Source organism: Sorex fumeus, unplaced genomic scaffold (assembly GCF_029834395.1).
Source record: "Sorex fumeus unplaced genomic scaffold, SorFum_2.1 ptg000019l, whole genome shotgun sequence".
Classification (NCBI taxonomy): Eukaryota; Metazoa; Chordata; class Mammalia; order Eulipotyphla; family Soricidae; genus Sorex; species Sorex fumeus.
This window is the reverse complement of record NW_026606076.1, coordinates 6720938-6736536: the sequence shown is the minus strand read 5'-3', so window position 1 is coordinate 6736536 and position 15599 is coordinate 6720938. Positions and strand designations below refer to the sequence as shown.

The window sequence follows — 15599 nt, the reverse complement described above, 5'->3', positions numbered from 1 at the left end:
AATGAAGCTCTCCCCTGGGAGAAGCTCCACACAGTCTGTTCTGCTCAGACCTCGAGCCCAATCCCCCCCAGTAGCGCAGCCCATAGACCTTGGGAGAGGGGCACTGTTTATAGTTGGTCCTTCCCACCAACAGAACCATAAGCAAATTCCCTATGTACTGACCCCATCCAAGTGTAAGAATTGTGGGGGATCTTTCCCTTGTTCTCAGCATCCTGATGTTCCTTTAGAAACCTACAGTGGACAGAAATTCCAGCAATGTCAGCAGCGAGGACAAAACTTGAATCAAGGGTTACCCCATTGTGACCATATTCACATAAATGCAGGAGAGAAACCACATGTATGTGAAGAATGTGGGAAGGCCTTCGATCAATCTTCAGATCTTATTATACATAGGAGAATTCATACTGGAGAGAGACCTTATGTTTGTAAGGAATGTGGGAAGGCCTTCTTTCAATCAAGGTACCTTACTATGCACAGGAAACGTCATAGTGGAGAGAAACCTCATCAGTGTCAGACATGTGGGAAGGCCTTCACTTATCCCTCCTGCCTTACTAATCATATGAAAATTCATAGTGGAGAGAAGCCTTATCAATGTAAGGAATGTGGGAAGGCCTTTGTTAATTCCTCAGGCCTTACTAGTCATCTAAGAATTCATACTGGAGAGAAACCTTATGTTTGTAAGGAATGTGGGAAGGCCTTTTCTCAATCTGTCCATCTTAATAAGCACAGGAAAATTCATAGTAAAGAGAAACCTCATTTATGTCAGAAGTGTGGGAGGGCCTTCACTTTTGCCTCACACCTTACTAAACATATGAAAATTCATAGTGGTGAGAAACCTCATCAGTGTCATATATGTGGGAAGGCCTTCACTCTGTCCTCAGGTCTTACAACACATATGAAAATTCATAGTGGAGAGAAACCTCATCAGTGTCAGACATGTGGGAAGGCCTTCACTGTGAACTCTTCCCTTACTGTGCATATGAGAATTCATACTGGAGAAAAACCATATATATGTCAGGAGTGTGGGAAGGCCTTTAATAAATCCTCAAAACTTTCTCTACATAGGAGAATTCACACTGGAGAGAAGCCATATATGTGCAAGGAATGTGGGAAGTCCTTTGATTATTGCTCAGAGCTTACTCTTCATCTAAGAATTCATAGTGGAGAGAAACCTTATGTTTGTAAGGAATGTGGGAAGGCCTTTGTTAATTCCTCAGGCCTTACTCGTCATCTAAGAATTCATACTGGAGAGAAACCTTATGTTTGTAAGGAATGTGGGAAGACCTTTTCTCAATCTGGGCATCTTAATAAGCACAGGAAAATTCATAGTGAAGAGAAACCTTATTTATGTCAGAAATGTGGGGAGGCCTTCACTTTCCCCTCACACCTTACTAAACATATGAAAATGCATAATGGAGAAAAACCTCATCAGTGTCATACATGTGGGAAGGCCTTCACTCTGTCCTCAAGTCTTACATCACACATGAAAATTCATAGTGGAGAGAAACCTCATCAGTGTCACATTTGTGGGAAGGCCTTCACTCTGCGCTCTTACCTTACTCTGCATATGAGAATTCATACTGGAGAGAGGCCTTATGTATGTCTGGACTGTGGGAAGACCTTTATTTCATCCTCACCGTTGACTGTACATAGGAGAATTCACACTGGAGAGAAACCGTTTGAATGTAAAGAATGTGGGAAGGCCTTTTCTATGGGCTCAGTACTTAATGTGCATAGGAGGATTCACACTGGAGAGAAGCCGTATATATGTAAGGAATGTGGAAAGGCCTTTACTAGAGCCTCAAAACTTAGTCTACATAGGCGAATTCACACTGGAATGAAACCGTACATATGCAAGGAATGTGGGAAGGCCTTTTGTCAATCTCAGTACCTTACTAAGCACAGGAGAATTCACAGTGGAGAGAAACCTCATCAGTGTCAGACATGTGGGAAGGCCTTTGCTCTGCGCTCTTCCCTTACTCTGCATATGAGAATACTGGAGAGAAACCCTATGTATGTCAGGAATGTGGGAAGGGCTTCATGTTCCCCTCCAGCTTTAGTACACAGAAAAATTCATACTGATCTGATCCCTTAATAACAGTCCCTAAGGTTAGAACATGCCCGCTCAATAAAGCAAGTTTCCTTTGGACAAGAGGATCAGGTGTGCTACAAATGTGTGCAGCCAAGAGGAAACAAGCCTGCCTGCTTGGGACAGCCTTCTCTTCACATCAGTGAAAGGTACCTGCTGATTTTCACCTGGGCCACAGCTGTGCCAGTGTCCTGGTGCTTGGACTTACGTGTCTCCTTTTTCTTTTTCTTTTTTTTTTTTTTTTGCTTTTTGGGTCACACCCAGCAATGTTCAGGGGTTACTACTCCTGGCTTGCACTCAGGAATTACTACTGGCAGTGCTTGGGGGACCATATGGGACACCAGGGATCAAACCCGGGTCGGCTGTGGGTAAGGCAAACACCCTACCTGCTGTGTTATCGCTCCGGCCCCTGGACTTGCGTGTCTCTTAACTTGTAAATAATGGGTCTTGGCGATGGAAATCAGGAAAAAGTTGACTAAATAAACAGGTACAAAAACACCCTTTGCTTGGAGTTGTTTCAGCTCACCACTGTGTCATTGTTTGCTCTGACTCTGGCTTGGCCCAGAGGTGCTGGTTATTGGGAATTATTGCAGAAATCTACCACGATGCTGCACTGAATCATTTGAATGTGGAAAAACAGGAAAACCTTCATTCTTCAGGCCTTCCTGTGTTAGGTTTTGGGATGCTTGAACACCCTGTGCCTCCCTGTTTTGGAACTGTGAGCAGTAGGCCCCACCAGCTTCAGGAGTGCCTCTGCGTTTGTTTTTTACTTGTTCTGGATATCCATGTGGTTCCTGAGATGTGGCGGAGATTTTACGGTGATGCAGAGCTTTTGAGGGGTGTATTGGGGCCTGTTCCTAGACATAGGGGTTGTGGGTGTGAGTGTGTGATCCTGAGGGGCCCCTGCGGCCATGATCACCTCCAGGTCTGTGATAGGCAACAGAAGGTGGGCGTGTGGCTAAGCGCAGAGGCTGCTGGCCTTGGTGTAAGGAACCTGCAGAGGATGGGGGGCTTGGCCTACTCGGGATTGCACGCAACCCTGTCTTGGAGACTTTGGCCTGGACATAACACTTGTTGAAACTCTAGATATGTTCAGGGGCAGGTCGGCAGCCCCACAAAGGAATGGGTCACAGTTGCCCTGTGTCACTTACATTGGCTCACATGCTTGGGCAGGGCCATCAGGGTGTTCCGCACAAGTGAGAGTTATTTGCCACTGAAAATTTGCTCTTTGGAGTAGTTTCAGTAGCTTTTTTTATTCAGGGGTGTTGGAAGTGGTGAGAACACATTCCTCGAAGTGCAAGGCTTAATCCTGGCCTCTGCAGCTCAGGAATTATACTGGCAGTGCTGCTGGGGCCATATGGGATGCGGAGGTTTGACCTGGGTCAGCAAGGCAAGCATCCTAGCCGCTTTATGGTGATTTCGAACCCAATATTGTTTTTTTTTCTTATCAAGAATTTCTACTCCCCCCCCCCCCAAAAAAAAAGAATTTCTACTTTCTCATGTTCAATTGCAACCAATTGCCTTCTCTTTATCCCTCACTGACCAAGCCACTGGGGAATACTGGCTCTTAGAATGACTACATCAGTAAACGTTTTTTGTGTGTTTGTTTCCTGAAAGGAAGATATTTGAGTGTGGGGAAGGGGAGCTTTGTTCAGGGGTCACTCCTAGTGTGCTGGGACGAAATTTACTTAGAAATCGCCAGAGCCATATAACAGTGAGTAGCGTGCTTGCCTTATGTGGCCAACCCAGGAGTCCTACATCCACAACAGCTTTGAGTAGTAGCTCACTGGACATTGAGTGTCCCCTCTCATCCCTAGAACAGGGGATGTGGAGGTGTGGCATGGGGGTGTCTAGTGTTTTGGTCCAACCCAGTGTTGCTTCTGTTTTGGGTCCTGCTGGGTCTGTACTTGGTTGTTACTTTCTGCAGTGCTCACCAGAGCAGTGTTCGTTGGCTTTGTCCCAGGGGTGACTGTGTGCAAGTCCAGTACCTGTAGGAATTTTCTAGTATAAGTGTCATTATAGTAGACCTGGCTTCCTTCACCCTGAAATGTCAGTGGAGTCTGGTTCCAATGGGAGTGGGGAGTAGGGTAGGCCCTGAGCTCCTTGAGGGCGCTGGGGTATCACATCCTCAGGCCCCATAGGATGGGGTGTGATGGTCTCAGTCCCACCCCCTGTGTGTACCGGCTTAGGGCGTGGTGACCTTCCCCAATGTGGTCATGAGATTCACTACAGAGGAGTGGACGTGCCTGGATGTGTCTCAGAGGAAGCTCTACGGGGCTGTGATGCTGAAGACCTGCAGCACCTGTGGGCCGTGGGTGAGAGGTGCTGGGCCTGCTGCCCATGCCCAGAGAAATCCGTGTGGGCTTCTAGGGGCCGTGCGAGTCTGTGATTCAGATTGGCTGGAATGTTTGGAAAGCCATGCAGATAGCTTTCTCTACTTCCTTCCATTCTTTTTATTTTCTTTCTTTCTTTCTTTCTTTCTTTCTTTCTTTCTTCCTTCCTTCCTTCCTTCCTTCCTTCCTTTCTTTCTTTCTTTCTTTCTTTCTTTCTTTCTTCCTTTCTTGGGGCACACTGTTGATGCTCAGGAGATTCTCCTGATTCTACTCTCAGGAATCACTTCTGGTGGGCATGGAGGATCATACTGAATGCCCAATATCAAACCCGGGTCAGCCAAATGCATTCAACACCCTATGAGCGTTTCTTCCTTTACTAAATAAATTTACTTCTGGCTAAAGCCATTGTATGCCTCAGGTGTGGGGTAATTAAGGATTAAGCATGCAGCCTGGAGCGTGGAGCAGTTGCAGAGCCCTTAGGGCACTTGCCTTGCATTCTGCAGACTTGGGTACCTTCCCCGGTATCCCATAAGATCCCCCAATTATGCCAAGAGTCATTCCTGAGTACAGAACCAGTAGTCACCTCTGAGCATCGTCAACTGTGACCCCCAAAACATAAAAAAAGGAAAGAAATCAGAGCATCCGCAATCTGATGTCGGTAGATTCCTTCGGATGCAACCTTAATGGGGTACCGAGATGAATTTTGCTTCCACATCCCTCATTCTCACAGAATGGGAGGAGAACACCGTCAGAAATTTGGGGTGTCAGGTTGTGGGGTGACAATTACAGGAAACTTTCATTAAGTAGTTCAGCCAGAGAATAAACAGAGAGGGGTTAGAACTTGCCTTGCTCAGAGAGAGAACATAACATTTTAATTTAAATTTTTAAAAAACGAAAACTTGCCTTCCTTGTGGCAGATGAGGTTCAATCCTAGGCATTTCTAATGGTCCCCAGATCCTCGCGGGCCCACACCAAACCCCCATAAAAATTAAAAATCCTCAGAAGTGGGGCTGGAGCGATAGCACAGCAGTTAAGTCATTTGCCTTGCACCTGCCTGACCCGGGTTCAATTCCCTGCATCCCATATGGTCCCCTGAGCACCTCCAGAAGTAATTCCTGAATGCAGAGCCAGGAGTAACCTCTGTACATCGTTGGCTGTGACCCAAAAAGAAAAAAAATCCTCAGCAGAATTGGTGTATTTAGAATTTCCCGGGAAGGAGATCGGCTGCCAAGGCTCATTATTACCATTTTAAATAAAAGATCTACCTAACCCACCCCAAGTTCATCTGACTGCAGGTACCTTCACCCCAAACTTCTGGAGATGTTGGAGTTGAATCTGGCCTCTGCCATTCTCCTTATGGAAAACAGAGGACTTGGGGCTTTCCATTTGTATATGAATCCCAAAGTTCTCCTAGGAGTGAGAAAGGTACACTGTCAGACATGTGGGACGCTGATGTGTGGGGTGACGGGGCTGGAGACCTGTAAGAACAGGTCGGTTTGAAGCGATGGTACTGCGGGAAGGCACAGTCGTCTTCTGTGCTCACCCTGGGTTCCATATAGGGTTACCTGAGCTGCCCTGAAAAAGTTTGAGGCTGTGCACAGCCCACACCCTAAAACTTTTTCAGGGCAGCTCAGGTGCCTTCCCGCAGTACGATCTCTTCCAACCGAACTGTTCTTACAGGTCAAAAAAGGACTTTCTACTCCTCCCGTACAGGTGGTGGTCCATTTGGGGCCTGTCCCTCATATGCCTTGCTCGTTCGAGGCCAGGTTCAATCCTCTGCTCCCCTCGAGGTTCATACACAAAGCTAGGTCAACCCACTGACCCCCCCCCCCCCCAAGGAGATTCAGCTATGTATCACACAAAGATCGGAAGGCTGGAATCGAACCCAGCTTACTCAAAAGACAAGCACCCACAGGCTCTCCTACCACTGCAGCTGTGGAAGCCGCTTGCTTGATCCTTAATTGCCCCATACTTAACCCTTAACATAGTCACCCTTCACTATGGGAGGAACGGGAGGAAAACCCACTAGTAAGAAGGTTCTGGAAAATGTAGGGCAAGAGATCAAATCCTAGGCAGAAAATCCTTTCCCCACCCAGTCTAGTCTAAACTGAAGATCAGCTAGAGGTCAATTCACATGCTAATGGAGGCAGCCAGCAGGCTTAGCTCTAGGCAATTCAAGGGAAAAAGGGAAAAAAAGTGTAAAAGGCAGGTAAGAAGTTTGAGGAAGAAAGCCAGCCAGCTGGAAGCAATGGAACTAGTAGCAAGCTAAGAACTAGCAGAGCTTTTTCTCTTCTCCCCTCAAAGTAGCAAGGCTTCTTGGAAACCCAAGGCACTCTAAATATGGCTCCACATGCAAGCCGTGGTCATGTGGACGCTTGGGCAGGCCCCAGGGACGCCTGGGGTATTGGGCAGATCACTGATGGAGATGTCCTGGCTTGTGATTTTCTGACCCAGGATAAGCCAGCGTGCAGTTGTGGTCATGTCCGCGCTGGAACTCCTTAGAACCACGGCAATTCAGGCAGAAGGGGACGAAGCACCTTAGGAGAAATTACCAGGAGAGAAGTTTGCCAAGGAATCATCCTATTTTAGGATTTTTCCTTCCTTTTCATAGGTTATTGCTGGCACTTAGGAGACACGGGAAATTCTACATCAATTCCCAAATATTCTACTTTGGGTTGCTTATTGAAACATTGGAAGAACCTTCAGGTAGATAGTTTAAATAAGGAGTGTCTTGTTGACCTCTGTAACATCACGTGGCCTGAGTATACGCTAGAATGTGGGGAAAGATAGCCAGTGAATGGCAATTTGCATCAGCAGACCATTTTGCAGTCAGATTTTTTTTTGCAGGTAACAAAAGAAATAGAATTAGCAAAGCAGAGGAGGCAGGAAAATGCAAGATCATATTATTAACTGTTTGATATCAGAAAGAAGTGTGTCACTAAGGCAGCCTATCCCCATGTCTGATAAGAAGATACTGTGAGGGACAGGCCCAAAATGGACCACCAGAATTAATTTAGCTTAGCTTAACAGGAACCCGCATTGCAAAATAACTGGTTTTTCTTCCCCCGGGCAAGGAATTCAGATACAGGTGCCCCGTGTTGCAAGTCACCAGAAGGGTGGGGGTCAAACCAGATAACCAGATGTCTCTCACAAGACCCATGTCACAAGATCCAGGACTGCCTTAAAAACCAGGATGTTCCTAAGTACTGACGCAAACGCTGATCTTTAAACTATAGGCTAAGGAGTGATGTACTTTAAAATGGATTGATCAGAAAAGTATGAGTTATTACAAATCTATTGGCTATGAAATGCGCGGGCTCTGCTGTAACAGCCAAGGAAGGTCTATGTAAGATCTCCTTTGAAGAAGCTCGGGGTCTTTACCCAACCTGCCGGACCTGCGTGGTGGTTGGACCCTGGCTAGCCAGTCTTACAGTAAACCCTGCTTGCTGTTTGCAGTCTCTGGTGTCTCTATGTTGTTAAAGGGAGATTTCGATCTGCAACCTAAGATCCGCTCCCTAACAATACTAGCTCCCTGCTGCAGAACTAGCCTTGACCAATATATGGTAACATTTGACCACCTTAGGTTTCAACAACTTTGTAAAATCTTATTTTGCTGGCTTATATCAACAAAGGGCTGGAGCGATAGCACAGCGGGTAGGGCATTTGCCTTGCACGCGGCCGACCCAGGTTTGATTCCTCCAGTAGCCCAGCAAGCTACCCAGAGTATCCCACCCATAGGGTAGAGCCTTGCAGGCTACCCATGGCGTAATCGACGTTTACTGGTGCCTGTTCGAGCAAATCAATGAACAGCAGAACAGTGCTACAGTGCAACAGTGATAATCTGGCCCCTGCCACCTTCCTCCATGGAGAACAGAAGACATGGGACTTCTCATTTGTATAGGAACCCCAAAATTCAGGACGGAAGATGGCACCCTCAGCAATGTGGGGTGCTGTGATGTGGGGACCTGGGGTCTGGAGATCTTTAGAACCGAGTTGGTTGGAGACATCGCACTGTGGGAAGGCACAGCCTCTCCTGTGTCATCCTGTTTCCTCTGGGCAGCAGGCTCTGGAGCAGCGTCTGGGTGTGCCTCCACACAGAGAGTGAGTGGGGCGGGCCCCAGGCAGCATGGACACCCGAACACAGTTCACCAGTTTATTCTCTGACCCAAGGCCCAGTAGGGCATGGGCAGGGCCGGAAGATTCTGGATTCTCTCATCCCCTCCAGAACTTGGCAGGTGTAAGTGAATTGAACTCACCAGAGGCGGCCTACTCTTGACACACGGATCCCCGAGAATGAAGGCAGCACCACTGGGGTCCCGGGTCATCCCCCAACCCCACTCCACCCCACTCCACTCCACCTCCTGATCTGGCTACATGATTCAGGGGAGAGGGTCAGAGGCAGGGGTGGGGCAGCGTCTGGAGTTGGGCTGAGGTGGGGGGGCACACAGCTCCGCCAGGGGGTTCCACTTCCTTCTGGAATCCAATTTTGGTTCCCACAATCGGGGACCCCCCATCTGCCCGGCTCCTGCAAATGTCTTGGGAAGCCAACGAGCAGTCTACCTTGAACAGGAGGGAATCCAGTGGTCAACAAGGATGTCCGGAAGCACCAGATTTTGGGGGGGACAGGACAGGAGGCAGATTTGGGGTGTCTGTATCAGCTCCGAGCTGGAAGTCCTTTGTATGGGGTGCAGGGGTGCTAAACTTCCGGCTAAGCTTCTGCTGAGCCCCCAAGTGAGGAGGGGAGAGGTTTGGGGTCCCCCCGGGGCTAAAGAAGGAAGGAGATTCCTCTTGTCTGACCTTGAGGCAGTTGCAGGAGAAGATAAATAGGGCTGTTCGAGGCCTCAGCACGGGGCGGTGGGGGGGGGTGCGTCCCGTCTGTGCCCTTCTCCTGCGACCCCCGAGACTGTCAGCTACTGAAGCAGACGGGCCCCAGCTGGAAGCCGAACTTCTGGTCGGGCTGTCTGGAGCCGGAGGTCGCCACATCCAGAAGCGGCACAACCGGTCCCTGGGGGCGCTGAATTCCAGCAGGGTCTAAGCCTGGCCCTTCCGGAACTGCAGGGGTGCGGGCAGGGTGGGCCAGGGGCACGGCGCGCTGACATGAGGACCCCCTCCCCGCTCCGGGGACCCAGCAGCCATCCTGGGGGCCTGGAGCGCGACCGCAGCCATCTGGTTGGGCCCAGCTCCTGGCCCGCAGCCCCCCAAGTGCAGCACGCGGTCCTGCCCCCCCCCGCGGTCGCGTCCAGCCAGGCAGCCAAGTTCTGGCACAGGCAGGGGAAGGTCCGCGGGGCGCTGGGCTCAGAGGGGCAGGAAGGTCAGCTGTAAGCGGCTCACCGGGCACCGTTGGCATCCACGTAGGAGAACTGCAGGTGCCTGGGCAGGAGTCGGGGGTCAGCGGGCTGCCAGGGGCAGGGGACCAGATGGGATGCTGGAAATTAAATCTGAGTCGGCCACATACAAGGCAAATGCTGTGCCGGCTCTGCTATTGCTCTAGCCCCTTCATTATTTTTTTGGTTTGGCTTGTGTACCATATCTGGAGATGCTCAGAGTTTACTTTTGGCTCTGCAGTTGGGAATTCCTGTTGATGGTACTCGGGGATCATATGGGATGTCAGGAATTGATCTGGGTTGGCAACGAGCAAGGCAAATTCCCTTACCCGCTTTACTGTCTCTCGTCCCAACTTTTATGTCTTTTTTTCTAGGTCAAGAATTTCTGCTTCCTAAGGGCCAGTTGCAAAGAACTATGAGCACTGTTTCGTGTGACACTGTCCCAACATATAAACATAAACAAAAAAAATCCTCATTGATCCTGAGATTGATTCAACTAGGTTAGATGATTTCAATGGCCCCTGCATTCTCAGCTTTGTGGGGACTCAGCCTTGCCTTCATACATGCATCCCGACCTCCATATTGAGCTACAACCGAACCCAGACTCGGATGTATTTTTATTTGCTTGAAACTGGTGCTTCCTTTTTCTGTATAGAAATTATGTCCACTTAAGTGTGCTTCATTGAGTTGAGAAAAAAATGGACACACGTTAAAGACAACACTTGTGTCAATTTCCCATGTCCTTCTTGCAAAAATATTTGGTCATTCCAGGAAAAGCCATATATGTGTCGATGATTGTATTTGCATGGTGGAAACGTTAGACATTAAATCTGCAGGGTTCGACTTTTTTTTTGACATGGAGATCCTCAAGAAATCAAGAAATAATCGGAATCCTCCTCTGCTGTTCTCCAGGAAAGCAACCAGCCTCAGTAGAATGTCTCTGATCCTGGGCACTGTGACAGTCTCGAGTGAGCAGTGGTGCCTGCATCACTGTGGGGATTCTGTTACAGGCAGGAAGTCTTCAGATGGGAAAAGTCCCAGGACTGTTAGCAGCACGGACACAATTTGAGTCAGCCGCCACACAAGTGTGATCATCTGAATATCCACACAGGAGAAAAACTGTAGACATGTAAAGAATGTGGGAAGGCTTAGATCGATCCTTATACCTGATTATACATAGGAGAATTCATACAGGAGAGAAACGCTATTCATCCAAGGAATATGGGAAGACCTCAAGACTTGGTATGCATAGGAAAATTCATTTAGAGAAAACTTATTCATGTAAGGATAAGGAATGTTTGAAGACCTTTATTTCCTTCTCAGTGGTTTCTGTGCATAGAAAATTCATGTAGGAGAGAAACCTTACTCATGTAAGGACTGTGGGAAGACCTTTACTTTGTACTCAGAACTTACTAAGCACAGGAAAACGCACACTGAAGAGAATCCTTATATATGTAAGGACTGTTAGAAGGCATTCACTTACCTCTCACTCCTTATTACATATAAGAGCATTCATACTGGAAAGAATCCTTATGTATGTAAGGCAAGCAGGAAGGCCTACATTATGTCCTCAAGCCTTAGTGATCACAGAAAAATTCATATGGCAGACAGCTTACATATGGAAGGACTGTGGGAAGGCCTTCATTCAGAGTTGATGTCTTACTAAACAGAAAATTTCATACCAGAGAGAAAGCCCATACATGTTAAAAAGGCCTTTGCTCTACATTAAAACCTTAGTATGCATAGGAAAATTCATAGTGGAGAGAAGTATTACATATGTCAGGAATGTGCGAAGGCCTTCACTCAACCCTCAACCCTTACGATCCGTAGGGTTACGAACCATTACGATACATACATACTGGAGGGAAAGCTCATGTTTGTCAATGTAGGAAGGCCTTTGTGTGCCTCTCTAACCTTTGTAGTCATTGTAAAATGCACATGGGATGAGTTGACCCCGAAGAACTATCCCCAAGTTCAGAACAATGCCCCCAGGGAAGACACGTTTTATTTAGACCAGGAGGTTTGGGGGGCTCCAAAAGTGCAGCCCAGAAGCTAAGAATCCAGCATGAAAAGCTTCCCGTGACATCATCCTATATGGGAAAGGTACTCGGTGATTATCACCACGGCTATTGTTATGCCAGTGTCCTGGAATTTGAAATTCACATGTGTGTTAACTTGTAAATAACAGTCTTGGTGATGGAAGCCAGGAGGAAAGTGACTAAATAAGTACCAAATAGAAATGGGAAAAACCTCTTGAAGCAACAAAAGCTTTTAAAAATTAATGAGACAATCTTACCAACCCTACTACCAGATATAACAATGTTCATATGTATTTGTTTTCTCCACCTATTGATATTAATATTGCAAATTTGCTATCTCATAAGTTTTATTTATTGTTTTGGCCTTTTGTGTCACGTCTGGCGATGCACAGAGCCTAGTGGTGCTTGGGGGACCATTTGGGATGCTGGGAATCGAAGTTGGGTCGGCCGCATGAAGGCAATTGCCCTACCCACTGAACTATCGTTCCAGCCCTGTCTCATCAATTTTAATATAGAATTGTATCAACAATTGGTGTTTTCTTTTTCTTTAGTAAATGAAATAAATAACCACCCCTCACTCTGGACCGTCAAGGTTCTCTGCTGGACCATTCTTTGCTCTGATCTTGGCATGGCCCAAAAGCCCTGTTTTCTGGGGGGTTTTGGCAGAGACCAACCACAATGCTGAAGGGAATTGTCTTCAATAAAAAATCAAGGGCTGGAGAGATAGCACAGCAGGTAGGGTGTTTGCTTTACACGCGGCCGATCCGGATTCGATTCCCAGAATCCCATATGGTCCCCTGAGCACCGCCAGGAGTAACTCCTGAGTGCAGAGCCAGGAGTAACCACTGTGCATCGCCTGGTGTGACCCAAGAAGCAAAAATAAATCAGCCAAACCTTCATTCTTCAGGCCTTTCTGTGTTATAGGGTGCTGTGCTCAAGCCTTACACCTGGCTCTCAGCTCAGAGCTACATACCTGGGAAAATTCTCATATGTTGTGGAGCACTGAGGTTGGAATACAGGTTGGCGTATCTGACAAGCACCTTTTCCACTGTTGCATCTTTGCATATCTTGTATTCTGGGATTTTTGTATTTTGAAGACTCAACTCAGTATTGAGAATTTGTATTTCCAAAAATTATCATCTTAAGAAAATGTTCCTGGAAATCTTCTTTCATAAGGTGGATGGGAGACAGTTTTTATTGTGCATAGAAGAACTTGTATCAGTTTTTTGAAAGGGTGAAAGGGGTCCCTGGAGTGAGATATTTTACAAATGGTGGGGCCATGGGAGAGACCTTAAGCTTTCCTCCATCTAAGCAGGCAATTCCATTCAGCAGTGCTTACTGACAGTATAGGGTGGTCACATTCCTGGATCACACTCCTTTCTCATTTCAGTACTATTAGAGATAAGGAAACCAAAAAAATTTACTTTTGGAAGCACTAAAATCCCAACAATAGTGGCCACTCGAATGCTAAAAGCCACTTAGATAGCAAGGCTATAAAATGATCAGTAAGATTTGCTAACTGAACTGAACTCTGTGTATACCTCCATTCTGGGATTGGTCCCTATGCTAGGTTTTATTTTTTTAGATAATATTTTTATTTGGGGACCACACCTGGCACTTCTTAGGGGTCACTCTTTCACACTTAGTCAACATTTGGGATGCCAGGGATGGCGATCAAGTTGACAAAGTCCAGTGCAATGTCCTGTTCCCACCTGATCCATACTTTGCCTTTGAAAATGTGTGTTTCTGAAGCCTCACCGTGTAACATTCCTTGTAGGTAGGTGTCCACTGCTTGTGTGTTATCAGAGGGTAGAGCGTTGAACCTATAGTGTTCTAGATACTCTTATTCCAGTTTCTCTCCAACTCTCTGGTGGCTGCTCTCAGGGTTGTTCTGTTCCTCTCCAGGGCTGGATTCAGAGTCACTGTTTTCACTCCCATCTGGATTATTGCTTCTCTGAAAATCTCACTGTTCCCCCCTGCTACCTATCTGCAAGTTAGTGAAACAACCTGCTTCATTTTTCTTGATGGACACGTGCGTGAGTGCATTGGTTTGATGTTTGACTGACCACTGCAGGATCATGGCACTTCTTACTCCCCAGAGTCCCATGGCGTGACTGGCCTCCCCAGCAGTTGCCTCCCCCTCCTTTATGTGAGCCCTGCCCCTTGCAGCACAGGATCCCCTGGGTGTCCAGAAAGGATCTCTCCGCAACTGGAGCCTGGCCCTTTAAGGCTGCAGGTGGAAACAGAAGTGATGTCACAGACAGGGCCTTCCTGGTACCTGTGTTCTTGCTGACAGAGATGGTTCAGTCAGTCCCACTATTGTAACATGGGTGTAGGATGGCATGGAAGTGGCTGGAAGCGGTTCTTGAAGGCCGATTTTGGGGCAGGACGGGGGCGACTCTCCGTCTCTGCACTGTGAGCGACGCGCTAGCGTGGGGGACGCTTTCCCGCTGGTTTCTCACTTGTTCCTTGACATCCAGGTGTTCCTGAGGCGTGGCGGAGGCTTTAGGGGGACGTGGCGGTTTGGGGGGCGTGGTGGGGGCTGTACTGGGGCGCAATGTTGCGGGTGTGAGTGTGTGGTCTTGGGGGTCCACTGAGGCCACGATGGCCTCTAGCTCCATGATGGGGCAGTGGCGGGTGGGCGGGTGGGGGGAGGGACTGAGCTTGGGACTGAGCACGGGGGTGCGGAACCTGCACAGGGTGAGGGGCTTGGCTGTCCCGACCCTCCCAGCAGTCCCATGTTGAAGTTTTGGCCCTAATCTCGTAGCTGTAGAACCTCCAGATTTAAAGGGCAGAACCACAGCTCCCCCAACCCCCCATGGCAAGGGTCCCCTTGCTGTTCATCATTTTCATTGACTGCCTTGTTGGTCCGGGTTATTCGGGGGCAGTGGACCTGCAGGTGGCTGGGGTTTGCCAGTGAACATGTTCTCTTGGGGCTATTTTTGGTTTGGGGGTTATTTGTGGGTGGAGGGAGGGGACATCCCCGGAGATGCTCAGGGCTTCCTCTGGCTCTGCGCTCACGTATGATTCCTGCTGGTGTTGCTCCAGGACATAGGTACGCGGAGAATTTACCGGGTCAAGGCAAGTGCCCTACAGACTTCATTGTCTGTCCAACCACAATGTTGGTGTTTTTTTTCAGATCATGAGTTTCATCTCTCTCATGTCAAGTTGCAAAGCACCCTCCACTCTTCATCTCTTCCTGAGCGGGTGACCCGTGGCTATTGGGATAAATACTGGGGGTAAAGATATTGTTGTTTTTTTTTTAATTTTTTCCTTTTTTTTGAAGGAAAATACTTGTTTATTTGTGTGTGTGTGTGTGTGTGTGTGTGTGTGTGTGTGACTTTGTACAGGACTCCTGGTACTTTGGAAGAAATTTATGTAGGAAGGCGCGGAGCAAAAGTACAGCAAATACTTGCCTTGCACACAGTCAACTTGGGTTCGGTCCCCTGCATGCTAGTGATCCCCAAAGTTTCCAGAAGTGAAACCCTGAGTGCAGAGTTAGGAATACCCCCTGAGCAATGCTTGTTCTGGCTCAAAGAAAAAAAACACACACACACATACACACTTGTACACACAGGAAACGTGTGATTGTAAGAAAAGAGAATAATAAGGATTGTGGGAACCTATGGAAATGCCAGAAAACAGAGTTTTCAGAACACACTCTTTTACTATTTAAATGTTCCTCGCTAGTTTGTCTTTGCACATGATTTTGTTTGTTTGTTTTGCTTCCTTACAGTTGTTCTGTTGGTGCTGTAGTTTTGGTCACTCCCTGTAGTCCTCTGCCCTTACTTCTACCTCAGCTCAGGGATCACTG

At 47.7% G+C, this 15599-nt stretch overlaps 1 protein-coding gene across 1 annotated transcript; it reads left to right on the top strand.

Moving 5' to 3' along the window:
* The first annotated feature begins 32 nt into the window (after positions 1 to 32).
* Positions 33 to 9457, top strand: LOC130022484 (zinc finger protein 883-like). Its single transcript, XM_056113257.1, has 4 exons — positions 33 to 2013; positions 3026 to 3035; positions 4279 to 4411; positions 9333 to 9457. The coding sequence occupies exons 1-4, from the start codon at positions 470 to 472 to the stop codon at positions 9455 to 9457; spliced, it is 1812 nt and encodes a 603-aa protein (XP_055969232.1). The 5' UTR covers positions 33 to 469.
* Positions 9458 to 15599: the final 6142 nt, after the last annotated feature.

Bases quoted from the DNA above. Each gene is read 5' to 3' on its own strand.
- LOC130022484 (XM_056113257.1), top strand. From the start codon at position 470: ATGCACAGGAAACGTCATAGTGGAGAGAAACCTCATCAGTGTCAGACA. The intron at 4,412-9,332 runs GTGCTGGGCCTG...CGAGACTGTCAG, and splicing joins CTGTGGGCCGTGGGTGAGAG to CTACTGAAGCAGACGGGCCC.